The sequence below is a fragment of the Dryas octopetala genome, chromosome 4 (genome assembly GCF_963921425.1).
Source record: "Dryas octopetala chromosome 4, drDryOcto1.1, whole genome shotgun sequence".
Classification (NCBI taxonomy): domain Eukaryota; kingdom Viridiplantae; phylum Streptophyta; class Magnoliopsida; order Rosales; family Rosaceae; genus Dryas; species Dryas octopetala.
In genome coordinates this window covers 16,027,171-16,040,681 of record NC_141369.1, presented here as the reverse complement: position 1 = coordinate 16,040,681, position 13,511 = coordinate 16,027,171, and the positions used below count along the sequence as shown (strand labels likewise).

Genomic DNA, 13,511 nt, shown 5'->3' with positions numbered 1-13,511 from the left:
TTTCATTTTGGATGCATGGTAGAGAATGTAGAATGTAGTTTCCAGCTTGGCTATAATAATTCATTCTTAAAAAAAAAAAAAAAAAAAAAGAGTGGGTGGGTGGGTGGGGGAAATCATATCTGCTAAATTTTCACCCTTTCCACCAATGTATAACCGTTACTTACATAAGGATCATACACTGCACATACAACTCATTTATATAATGGCCTATAAACATTAAAACACGAAACACCACTGGATTTAGGGTCCTCTTCTAAAAGATATCAAACAGGCAACCAAAGAGGGATAGACAGTTAAAAGGATATCAACAACGGCAATGATCTTCAATTTCCAAATGAAGCTGCTTGTTGGCCTCTTTTCCTAGTCCTTTTGCTTAACAGCAGTTGCTTCACAATGGTTTTCCCCATGGACTCCATCTGTCAACTGGGCTTCTGCTTCTTCCTCTTCCTGCTTTTCAGTGATCTCTTTAGGGTCCAAGAAGCTTGGCTGATTAGTTGATGATAACAGCCGAGCCCACATTCTGTCAGTAATCACAACCTTGTTCTGTCTCTCAGTCACCCGCTGCACATTTAATAATAATCAACTTGAGCAAACGGCTCAAACACAAGAATTACAATTTACGGCAGTAGCTGCTACAATAGAACAGATGCTCTTATCCCAAATGAAGTAATTCTATTTTCTTTAATAATATCCTATTTCCTGTGCTATTGGTCCATTAGTTTTTTTCTTTATAGGGAAAAAGGTAAATGTTCAAGAGTAAGACCAATCCAATTTAGGTCACATTGTAGCATGAGGTACAATTGGCAATGGTTTATATATGTGCACACAGTTCCCTCACTTCTGAAATGTATGCTTCCTTCTTTGACTGAGAGACAGATGATTAAACAAAGAATAACCTATAACTTACATGGAATGGAATATAAGCATGCCTTCCATTAACAGGCCCGACAGTGAAGCCTGTGTATCCTGCCATTGCACCATGAATGGCACTATGAGCAAGGAGGGTACAATATACATTGTCAGATGCATTGCTCGGAATAGCACGGATCATGTAAGTGGGATCTGCCAGGGATGCACAACAATTGATTGGTTATATAATTTCTTCATAAGGCTGTAGGACAAATATAAAAGCAATCAATTAATATGAAGGCAATGTTTCAGTAAAACTAACCTATATATTTGAGATTTATAGCCATCTTTTTCGGTTTTGAGAAGTGGTCCTACAAGAACATAATTAAAACCAGTGAATATAGTGAAGAAGTGGCATGTCTACAATAAAGTCATACAAAAATCCTCTGGACAAAACAATCAAATACCAATATGATGTTCACTTAGCAGACTAATAAATGATAGTGGCATCTATACCTTAATCTTCTGTGATAACCACAGACCAACATCTTGGAGAAGCTTATTTCCTGAAGCATCCTGCTGGTTCATGGTAAGCATGCTTTCAGAAAGAAGCTCTTGTCCTGCACCTTCGGCCATTACTATAACCATGTGGCCATTCTCTTTGAGTCTTTTTTCAATGTATTCAAAGAGTCCACCTGCTCCTTCCAAATAAAAACGTGATTCTGGAATCAGGCAACAATCCACGTCTCGGCTGGCAAGAGTAGCATACATTGCTATGAATCCTGCATGACAAGATAATATCAGATAATAAGAACTACATAACACTATATCAGAAATTCATTTGTTGGTTGTGTTGGAGTTGTACTTCGACACAACCTGTTGTGGTCTCATAGTTGCCTAAGGGTTTTGTGGCCTAAGTAAAGATCAAGAGTTCAATTAGAATTATACCTTGAAGCCTATATGGATTTATGTGTTTTTGGTTTACTAAGGCTAAAGGGATTCCTATTACTTAGAGGACAATAAATTAGAGTCCTAGGCTAATATGGTTATCCTATGAGTTCAGTTATGGGTTAGACTCATAGGTTGCCACTCTATATAAAGTCGAGATCCCCTTGCACACAAACGATCACAATTTAGTTTACTCCCCATCAAGTAGTTTGTGCTAAAGGTCTGTAAGTGCAAGGAAGATTCTTGACTCTTAATGGTCAGCGATGGATGCAGCTGTGGTGCTGTGGTAAACTCAGGTATGTGTTTAATTTATATAAGTCACTAAAGTTAACATGTGGTATCAGAGCATGACTTGTATGATTAAAACCTAAAAGAAACATGTCTTGCTTAATTGTTTGCACACTATATTAAATGATTAGGATTAATCTAGAGAATATATATATATATATATAAAGGATTAATTATATGCATAAGATCACTTGTTTATATATATGATTGATCGTGTGTAATCCATGATTGATGTTGATGTGAGAATTAAGTTTTCTTGCACTAACAGTAATTTCATCTGCTGCAAGTTTTCTATGATTTTATATTCAAGTGTTTGTTATATCATGTAAAATTTAATTAAAACTTCTCGTTGCTGTTTTGGGGTTTAGACACTATGGTTTCTCATGTCACAAGTAACAAACCCTAAAACCAAAAGGCTATAAAGTTGGATCAATTAAACTATTTGAATTTATTTTTCAACTATCTGTTTGTATGTATTAGATATATTTGATCTCAAGTCTTATTATCAAATATATATATATAAATATCTAAAGGTTGTGATCAATGTTTTAGGGGTTTTTGGACCAATTAAGCAAGCCTCTCGCGGCTTATTTGGTTTAAAAAGGCCCTAAACAAAGGTGTATTGATCAAATTGCATTATCAATACATGACAGGTGAAAGTAATTTTCTGTCCATAGATGATTATTACTTCATCATGGTCAGTATGATTATGGCTAGCATAGAAAATAACACTATATAGGCTATTAAAGGGTCTCCTTCTGTCCATAGATGTAGGAGGTTCTTTATAAAGCTAGTTTATGTAGTTTTATGATCTAGTGCTACAACATTGTTTACTCTCAGCCTATAGGTGTGAGTTAATTGTGTTTATAAGGCTTTTCTTGGAGATTAAGTTAATAATTAAATTAAATTTTCAGTTGTGAATTCCTCTGCTATCAATATTCCATTGAACCCTTGAATGATAGCAATTTTAAGAAGTGGAATCGAGATTTGGAAATTACTTTAGTTCTCTTAGATCATGACTTCGCTGTGGTCAAGGACTTTCATGTTTTTCCATTATGGATTCCAAGTTTTGTTTTGTGCGCGGCTGAACTATTAGGTATCTATGAATTATATATGGAGTCTTGGTTTAATTGATATATGAATTTATACATATCAGTTTCTGATTTGGACAAATATATACCTATGTCCGTACGTATGTCTCTCGGTTTCCTTCAGATTACATCTATTAGTTTTGTTTCCATGGTAATAAGTTTGGATACTCTCACATATATTATTCAAAGTTATATATGTAATTATATAATAAAATCCCATGATCAAGCATTGTCGGCAAGTGCAGTTATATTGCACCAAAAGAAATATACATGTATATAAATGTTTATTATTATCGAAATTTATACAGATCCCATGATTGTATCGGCATATGTATCCCTTGGCTTTGAATGTATAGATATTTACATGGTTATCAATTAAACTGCATGCATATTCACGAAATCAGACCATTAATTGTATGCACTCATGATATATATATATAAATATATAAATATATATATATATCGAACATATCTATTCATTTGATTGATCTTGCTGTCTTATATATATGTATATATGCTTAAAGTCATGCATATGTGCTATATACATATATATTTAAAGATGTAATGCATTTTATTTTATTTTTTTATGATGGAAGATCTGAATTTGATTTGATGCATTTATTGAATTAGTATATATATCAAATTTGTACACTAGAATAGAAAATTAATTAGAGCTTAATTTGTGGGAAATTGCTTAATGTAATATGTATATTGCTTGGTATATGAATGTGTTTAGCCTTAACTGATTCAATACGTGCATGACAATGACATATACATAATTAAAGCACTTATCTCTTATGTGCATTCACTATGATTCAATTTGTAGATGGCTTATATTCATATGAGGAAGTATCACTTTATGCTAATGTATTTGATCAAGATCGATCGTTTATATGTGTAGAAAGTTTTATATGCACCTTAAGATTCATGTTATGTACATATTACATATATGGCCGTACACCATAATTTATAGATTTATGATATATTGATTTTGATACAGACTTGTACAATGAATTAAAGTTTTAGAAAATCATCAGTTTAATTTTTATTGTTGCTATATCTAATGTCTTAAGGGCAGAGAATCTTAAGTTTTATATTGCTTATTATTAATATATATATAAAGGGGGTTAAATGTATTTGTTAATTTTATGTATTTAACTAGAAAGTGGGTTAAATGTATTTATTAATTTTACGGATCATTATTGTTTGTTAGTCACCAAGGGGGCCGAACTAGAAATTTTCATGATTATCAAATTAAGTGATAATTAAGTAATTACTCAAGTTAATAGAACGCCGCCTTATGCATAGCAAATTAGCAATAGAAAAAGAGTAGCCAAACGCAGCCTTAAAACTCTCAGAAACTCCCGCAGACTTGTAACTTGAGTTTCAGAGTCAGAGTTAGGTGACTTGGAGGCTCCTCTGCGCCGAGTTGTGTGACTGTCCACCTCTCTTTGTTTATTTGCTATGGCGGACGAGGAACCTGTTGATCAGAAGAAGTACCTCGAATCTACTATTTGCCAACCAAAGTAATTACTCAAGTTTTACGGATGCATATAAATAGACTTAAACCTTGTAAGTTTTAAAGGTTCGAATAACATAGAGTCATTTTGTGGAGACATATTTTAAGTCTTAATTTACTGGTTTTTATAACTATAGGAATACATTCAGTACATGGCTACCATATGTATTATTTTTTATGAGCATATTATTGATTGTTAAATACTGAACATTTTTTGTTTAGGGGAATTGATGTTGTGCTGTTTTGATCAATCCTTATAAACCACAATAACTGTTTTTGTGCTAATTACTTTTGCATCAAGGAATAGCAAATGTTTATGTGAAATTAATATAATTTGGTAGTTTGTTCACTGTTAGCACATTAACAATCTTATTGTAGCGTGATGAAGGCTCTCCAATCATTTATGTGATTATCATATATGGACTGTTTGTTCTTGTTTTTTTGTTTTTATCGTAGAAATTGGGGGAAGATATGTTCATTAAATTTCTACTTTATTAGTGGCTTTGTGAGACCTTTCATCAGTGCGTGGGAGCTAAAAGTTTTGTAAACTTAAGGGTTAATGCTCACTTATATATGATTATGAATATAAAGGGGTAACTTGTATGTATCTTATTTAGATTGGTTTTGCATGTCCAAATATAACAAAACCCTTCTGGCTTGGCCTATAAAATTACCAATAAGGAAAATAAATCATCACCTGAAAGATACTTGGGTATCTAAGTATATACTAATCTATGATATATCATATATTGTTTGCTTCCTATTAAATATTATTATGGATGATTAATTTCGTTAGACGAAACATTGTTCTAGTTGAAGCACTAGCATTAAATGGCTTATAATTGACATGTGATAATATACATGAATTGGGTGATTCTTGATTTGGCTTATGTGAATTACTTGGATAGAACATTGTTTAATTATATTATTCGCTTTTGAAGTTCTTGATCTATATATCATGGCTTAAAGTTTAAATGATGTTTTAAAGGTATTCTCTTAAGTTTACATCCTATTGTCCGAGCGAATATACATTACATATTTAAGATATATTATTTCTCTTTTAACACATATAGCAAATCGATTGTTTAATCAGTCTGTACACATAAATAATGATTACAGTTTCATTCAAAATGGAGTAGATCTATATTTTCAAGTGATCTATATTTATTATCTGATTGGTACATTCAAGTATATATGTATCGTTTGAATTTCATTATTGGTATATTATCCAAAGATTGAGAAGGAAATTCATACATGAGCTATTTTGCCTTACAGATTGTTTTTAATGTACACTACTGTGATGGGTGTTTTGGTTTTCTCATTTACTGACATGGGTATTGCTTGAAATTACTTACGGCACAAAAGGCATATAGCATTCGATTACATATGTGTTGCATATTTATGATATATTATTCATCCATGGTCAGTAATTATTGTGAGCCACTAATTTTATTCATGTTATTTGGTCATACATTATATTCTAGAGTAACCACCCATCATCTAGGATAATGAAAGAAAAATAAGGAATCATCACTCAAGAAATATGTATGATATTCTTTGAATCATCATCCGGTCAAAAGGAATTTTTGGGACTAATAAGGATAATTGAAGTTATTCTCGCATATTGTTTGGTTTGCTTATATTCATATTCAGTCATGAACTCTTCTGCTATAAATAATTATGTTTTCATTGAGATAAGATTTTTATTTGTTTTTTTTTTTTTTGGTACTTTGTTTTTCTTGTACCTATAAGAAATTTTGGAATACAATATCCATTAAAGAGATTTCTAGATGCATTGATGTTATAAAGGTATATATTTTTGTTAGGACAGGTACGTTAAGGCTTATGTTATTGCATATTGCTTGTTTAATCATCAAAACCATTATTCTTTAAGAGTTCTTAAAGTAATGCATGAAGTGAATTTTATTATTTGTGAAAGGGTCCCTAGACTTGATAGCCGACCCATTGAATAAAGTTGTCCCTAATTCCGTTTTTTCATAAGCATGTCACCAACATGGGGGTACTATCCAGTTTTCAAGATGCTCTAATTTAGTGGGAGCTTTTTAGCTTTTAATTTGCTAATATTTTGATTAAGTTATTTGCATGTCTTTGTTTAAGTTGGTGATTCATGGATATGTCTTAAAGTTAAGGAGACACTTATGAATAAAAGTTGATGTTCAGCTAAAGAAAGCATGCTATGGTTTGTTTTAAATATCTTTGTTTTTGTTGAATAAAATTCATTAAAGTTTAATGTACTGTTTCATTAAGTACATAAAGGCAGATTTATTGAAATCTGATAAAGGAGGATCTAGTGGAATGATAATATCTTAAGCATTTCCATATGCATTCAAGTAACACATCAGGAAGATACATTAATCATTCTATTTCCATTGTCTTGTTGGCGTCTCATGTGGATATGAGTTCTTGCATATGTAGTTTCTAAAGCCGGATAATGTATTAGTCCAAAAGTTTTTGAAGCTCTATGTAAGAGGTCTTATTTGACAAGAGGCATGCTAGGAATTTGATTCAGTTGAATTCTGTGCGCACTAAAGGATCAATGCTGAAGCTACAATGGTACCTATTCGACCAAGTGGGAGAATGTTGGAGTTGTACTTCGACACAACCTGTTGTGGTCTCATAGTTGCCTAAGGGTTTTGTGGCCTAAGTAAAGATCAAGAGTTCAATTAGAATTATACCTTGAAGCCTATATGGATTTATGTGTTTTTGGTTTACTAAGGCTAAAGGGATTCCTATTACTTAGAGGACAATAAATTAGAGTCCTAGGCTAATATGGTTATCCTATGAGTTCAGTTATGGGTTAGACTCATAGGTTGCCACTCTATATAAAGTCGAGATCCCCTTGCACACAAACGATCACAATTTAGTTTACTCCCCATCAAGTAGTTTGTGCTAAAGGTCTGTAAGTGCAAGGAAGATTCTTGACTCTTAATGGTCAGCGATGGATGCAGCTGTGGTGCTGTGGTAAACTCAGGTATGTGTTTAATTTATATAAGTCACTAAAGTTAACAGGTTGTACAATGTGAATGGTTGGTGGCTTCATAATATCAAGCAACCCCACGAATTGTACAGATTCAGGATAAAACCAAATCAAACAGAGAAATAAGAGAGGATCAGATGCCATATCACCACCTTGTGAACCCATTTTCAGATTATCTTTAGTACAATACTCTTAAATTAATAGCATTAAAGATATAAAGAGGAGTGAAACTTTACCACTGTAACGACCCATTAACTTGACAACACCAATACCATTCTCAATGCTTTCTGCTTCAACATGGGCTGCATTAATGGCTCGTTGAGCCTCCTCAACAGCAGTGTCAAAACCAAAGGACTTGTCTATAACCTGAATAAAAATAAGCATAGTCAAAAATTAAGACTCTTACCAAGAGTAAATACTAATTTTAAATCAAATGCATCAGATAAGTTAAGCATGCCATCAGACAGTACCGGAATGTCATTATCAATGGTTTTTGGAATTCCTGCCACTGCAACTTTGAGGCCCCGCCTCCTGATTTCCTGCATTAAAAGTGGTAGGTAAATAACTAAATATTGTCCTGAAATCACCTATTAGAATAACTTTTATATATTTTTCCCAGTACTCTCAGTCACTCAAGATTTCTGAATTTTCACAAAGAGCTCGGTAGCACTGCAGATCAGTGCTAGTAGTGCCATATCAAACTGCATTACCTCATAAATCACAGAAGCTCCTTTCTGAGTTCCATCTCCTCCAAGTATGTAAACCTGAGGTGCATAAGCAGACAAACTATGAGTCTACACGCAAAAGTTGTTAAAAAAAGGCAGAGCCAACGACATAAAATCTGAAAATGCAAAGTAACATATGCAGACAATATTTACCTGATTAATTCCTCTGTCCTGAATGCTGTCCACAATCTTTGAGGTATCATGACCCCCTCGTGATGTCCCAAGGATGGTGCCACCACGTTTATGTATGTCATTCACAACCTTTGGTGTTAATTGGATTGTATTTCTGGCATAAAACCCTCTGTATCCTCCCTGTGTGTAGAAAATCACCTCATTAGTTCATAATATTGTTCAATCATGTATCATAAAGGACTTCATGAATTGAGGGCCAAATTATCAGGAAATTCTTTTCATTTTTTAAAGGAGGAGGCCCAAAAGAAACCCACTTAAGTTATACTACCTACAGTGCCTTATTTTGAACTCATAGTATAAGAGCAAGGGAAAGAAATATTGTTAATGAAACCTTTTCTCGTGCCTCTTTAGCATTTTATTTCTCTTATTTTTCAATATGAAGATGGAGCTTTAGAATGTCTTTAAATGTATGTAAAAGATGCCTTTACTAACCTCTATTCCAAGAATTCTGTGGACACCATACATGTAGTACAACCCACATACTACTTCTCTAATTACAGTATTTAGACCTGGACATAGACCACCACATGTCACAATACACGCACGCACGTCATCTGATTCAAAATATACCTGAGAAATATTCAAAGACATGTCATTTTTCTGGAATACATAAATACAAAAAGAAGAAATAGAGGAAAGAAAAATTAGGAATGTAAAACCTTCTGACGTGGTCCAGCACGTCGAAAATGTGTCCCTCTTGGACTATCCTTCTGAACAACAATCTATACAAAGAAAAACATTATAGAATTGTAAGATATTGAATCTTTTATATCACTCGGAGTTTATATAAGAAATTTTTTACAAAAATGAATACAAAGTTAATAGAGCAAGCACTGAATATAATCACCTTTTGGGCAACGGTATCATCCACATTAACAAAATACTGCCTGTCCAACACAAGGTTAATTTCGTGAGTTATCAAAAGATTACAATTAAATGAGTGAGACACATGCATTTGAGCTGAAAGCGTCAAACTTACTTAACAACTGAATAGGAAGGATTGTCTTGTAATGGATTGGGATATGTCTGCAAGATATCATCAACAAGGTATTACCGCATGTCAGATAGCAGTGAAACAAACAACAGAGGTACTTCTATAGTTCTATCCAAAACCCAAAACAACTTATTCAATAAACTGCCTCTAAAAAAATAAAAACTAATTTTAAGGGTAATTGTTAGAAACACAAACAAGTTATTCAAAGAATTCCCATTTGTTGTACCCAACAAAAAAAAAAAAAAAAAAAAAAAACCTTTTCCATTTGATCCTAAAACAAAATAATATTAAATAGAAAGACAATACTCCAATTCTGTCAACTGAAGCAACAAAGCTCAAAACGGATTGATTAAAAGTAAAACACAATTAATAAGCTTAAAAAAATGACAGCTGAGTTTTGTATCGGGTCCAATCATCTCAAAACGCTGCGTTTTGGCAGGCACCAAATACAGTTAATAAACAATCACAGTCACAAATCACAATAACACAAAAAATGCAAAACAGGAACAAACAATGAAGGAAGAAGAAGAAGGATCACAAGTTTTTTAGTAGTCAGAATTACTTCAACAGAAATTCAAAAAATGAACTTTCCATTGTTTTCCTAAGCTTTCTGAGCAACCAAACGGAGCCTTAAGAAAGAGAAAGAACAGAGTATAAGGAGAGTTACACGTACAGGGAGATCAGGGATGTAATCAGCCAAGTGAGGAACGTCTTCGAGGACGTAGCCAGCGTCGCCGGTGACGATTTTGGGCCCGGAGTTGGCAGAAATTACCATATTGTCCCTACTGGAGGAATTGGAGTTGGCTAGGGGAGTACTGGAATTATTGGAGAAGGCGGGAAAATAGCGCGGGTGATCCGGTGTCGTAGCGTAAGAGTTGGTGGGGTCGAAGCAGCGGAACCTCGGAGCGGACCTGGCCATTCGGGTTTTTGAGAGTTGATGAGAGTAGTAAACTTGTAGTACACCAACTGAGAAACCATGGGAAGCAGACGGCAGGCGTATTTGTAGCCGTTGATCATGATCGATCACTCAGCCGCTATGTGTTGACTAGAAAATACCTAATATTATTTTCATTCATTAATTGATGGTCCACAGTCTTATTTTCTTTTCTCTTTTTTTTTTTCTTTTTTTTTTGGTGTATTGGATTGGTTTGTTGGGTAATTGACTTGGGAGTGCATTTTACTCAGAATAATTAGCAGTTTCTTGTAAAAGAAATGAAGTTTTCACTTTCTCAATTTAGGGGTTGAATATGAGTGACCAATGTTCATTCATTTTGCTATAAAATATTTCTTAATTCGCTATTTTATGCCAAAAACCAAAGAAATATAGTGAGGGGTCAAATCAGAGGAAAAGGACCCTCAACATGTGTCGGAGCCAATAGGACTCCTGTTTCAAAAGTGTATCTGTCATGATTACTATTTTACTTAAGCGTCAAATAAGATTATTTCGTCAAATTCGTTACACTTTCCATTAAAATTAACAGAATTGACATTTTTCACTATTAAATTTTATGTTAAGTACCAAATGTTCTAAAATTATAAACAATATAAAATATAAGGATCAAATGTTAAATTTTGAAATTATAAAGACCAAATATGTTTTTAGAGAAAAACAAAGGGACCAAAATTGTTTTTTTACCTAAAAAGAATACAATCCTTAATGAGCTAATGCAATGTTTCTAGCTTGCTTTTCAATTTAAGTGATCATTTACATATATAATTATATATAGTTTATAAAAGAAAAGGTCTTCAAATGTGTTTTTAAAGTTTTTGAGGTTAGTTTGAAAAGTAAAAATAATTTATGTGATAAGTTAAGATTAAAGTACGTCAAACGTCAAACATGGACGTCCCTTTAATGTAACTATTAAAAACAGGCCGATTTTCTAAAAGCGGTGGATGAATTGAAAGGCAGGCACTAAAGTGCCACCTTTACTGGAGGAGAAAATCCCAAAAATATAGTAGTGGGAAATCAGTTGACACTTGTCCCACAGCGTATAATACAACTTGTAACGAGATGAAGTGATGACTCGTGAACATTGAAATTTAAATTAAATTTCATATATATATTTTTAATTAGCACAATATTGTATATAGTAATGACTTTGTAATTCTCAACTGAGTATCACAGCATGTTACATGTACGCTAATTATGGTTGCAGCTGCGTGCAAATGCTGCAATACATTAATTTAAATATTGGGCCATTATAAATAAACACTTTAATTTGCTGCCTCCATAGTTCACGCTGGTAATGGGTGACATCCGAAGGCATGCTTGTGAGTTGTTTGGGGCTCATGTTCCACGCTGGAGAGCTGCATAGCCAGTTTTTTTTTTTTTTTTTTGTGATTATAACATTACGTAGTATATTAATATAATGTTATTAATTCACTTAAATTATAATATGTGTATAATTTTAAAAATATTATTTAAAATATAACATTTTTTACATTAATAATTATATACGTATTAAAATTTAAGTAAGTAAAATTAATAACATTATGTCGATATAATAAGTGGTATTATTACAATCACATAAACAAGACTTTCATTAAATAATTTAGAGAGAAACTTAACTGGTGCCACTGAGGTGGCATTTCCATGCAAAAAAAAAGGTTGAACAAAAGATGGGTTCTACAGTTCTACTGATGTCACATCAGTCTCTGCACTGGAATGAGGTGGCACTGGTGCACGCAAGTTTTTTCCAATAATTTAAAGTTTCTAAGTAAACAAAGCAATTATTTTGGTGCATGACGTTGTTGGACTCCGCATGGCATTGGCAAAGGTCAACATAGAAAAGTAAGAGAGAGGAAAAGAAAAAAAAAGTTCCCATCCAATCAAATCAGCAATTAGACATTTCTTTGATGTCCTCTTATTTTATACAGTACTTCGTTCAGACCAAAACATAAAATAAAATAATATTAGTTGTTGAATTCCTACTATTCATTATGCACGTACATTTTTTAAACTTTATATATATATTCACTTGTTATAGACTTATAGTCATGTAATATTTCTTAAAAAGATATATAAAAATAAAAAATAAGAGAAAGAAAAAGAGAGAACAGAGAGAGCTAAGAGAGGGTGAGAGGGGTGATACCATGTGATCATATGAATGAATATGTAAGTTTTTTTTTACATTTTTATATCCAAAAGAGAATCATGTCTTCATTTTGAGACTAAAATGTTGTCTTGTCATGTAGTTTAATAATATAAAATATTCAGAATTTAAATTTAGACTATTAATGAAGTTAATTATTATTTAAATGTGTGGTTTATATTCATAATTCGATAACAAATTATCTTATCTTGCCAGACTATTTGGCAAATATTACCCCTAAAAAAACATATGTATTATATATATATTTATATACTTGGGTCATGAATGTATCGATTTCAATTCCTTTAATATGTTCAACTTACTTCAAACTTCAAACGCAAACATTTTCCATGCCATGAATATTTTCAATAATTTATTTCTAATTTGCGGGTCAAATGGAAAGAAAACTGAACAATGTGTCACGTTTGTTGCCATTTTCCAAATGCCAAATATGCATTTGACTATTCTAAAGTTGCATGTTGATCATAAGCTTAGAGCAGGATCTTATTTATCTGGATGCTGCGACAAAGAATAATCCAACAATAAAAGAGCTGTCTTTGTTGAATGTCTAATGGTAATTGAGCCATCGATCCAAGATTGGTAAGCCAGTGTTGGAGAGATTGCTCACTATTATAGTCATTTCTGTCTATGTTTCTTCTGCTTTTGCCACTAGACAAGCAAACCAAACAACTACCTCTAACCTCACCTCTCTTTTAAGGTGAAACATTTCTATAGCTCTATGTCATATAGAAACATATGCGGGCTTCATCATCAAATGGCTCAAAATGAAAACCACCATTTATGAGTCACATTAT

General features: G+C 32.8%; 1 protein-coding gene across 1 annotated transcript; it reads right to left on the bottom strand.

Moving 5' to 3' along the window:
- Positions 1-118: 118 nt before the first annotated feature.
- On the bottom strand, positions 119-10,584 carry LOC147287331 (ATP-dependent 6-phosphofructokinase 6-like). Its single transcript, XM_086239031.1, has 13 exons — positions 10,278-10,584; positions 9,590-9,636; positions 9,458-9,497; positions 9,270-9,332; positions 9,043-9,180; positions 8,572-8,730; positions 8,404-8,457; positions 8,164-8,232; positions 7,930-8,059; positions 1,366-1,631; positions 1,172-1,220; positions 908-1,062; positions 119-561 (listed from the first exon to the last, which is right to left on the bottom strand). The coding sequence occupies exons 1-13, from the start codon at positions 10,521-10,523 to the stop codon at positions 361-363; spliced, it is 1,617 nt and encodes a 538-aa protein (XP_086095157.1). The 5' UTR covers positions 10,524-10,584; the 3' UTR covers positions 119-360.
- Positions 10,585-13,511: the final 2,927 nt, after the last annotated feature.

Excerpts from the sequence above, each read along its gene's own strand:
- LOC147287331 (XM_086239031.1), bottom strand. The coding sequence starts at position 10,523 with ATGGCCAGGTCCGCTCCGAGGTTCCGCTGCTTCGACCCCACCAACTCT. Across the intron at positions 9,498-9,589 it reads CCTTCCTATTCAGTTGTTAA|GCAGTATTTTGTTAATGTGG; the intron begins GTAAGTTTGACG and ends TGTGTTGGACAG. Across the intron at positions 9,333-9,457 it reads ATGATACCGTTGCCCAAAAG|ATTGTTGTTCAGAAGGATAG; the intron begins GTGATTATATTC and ends TTCTTTGTATAG.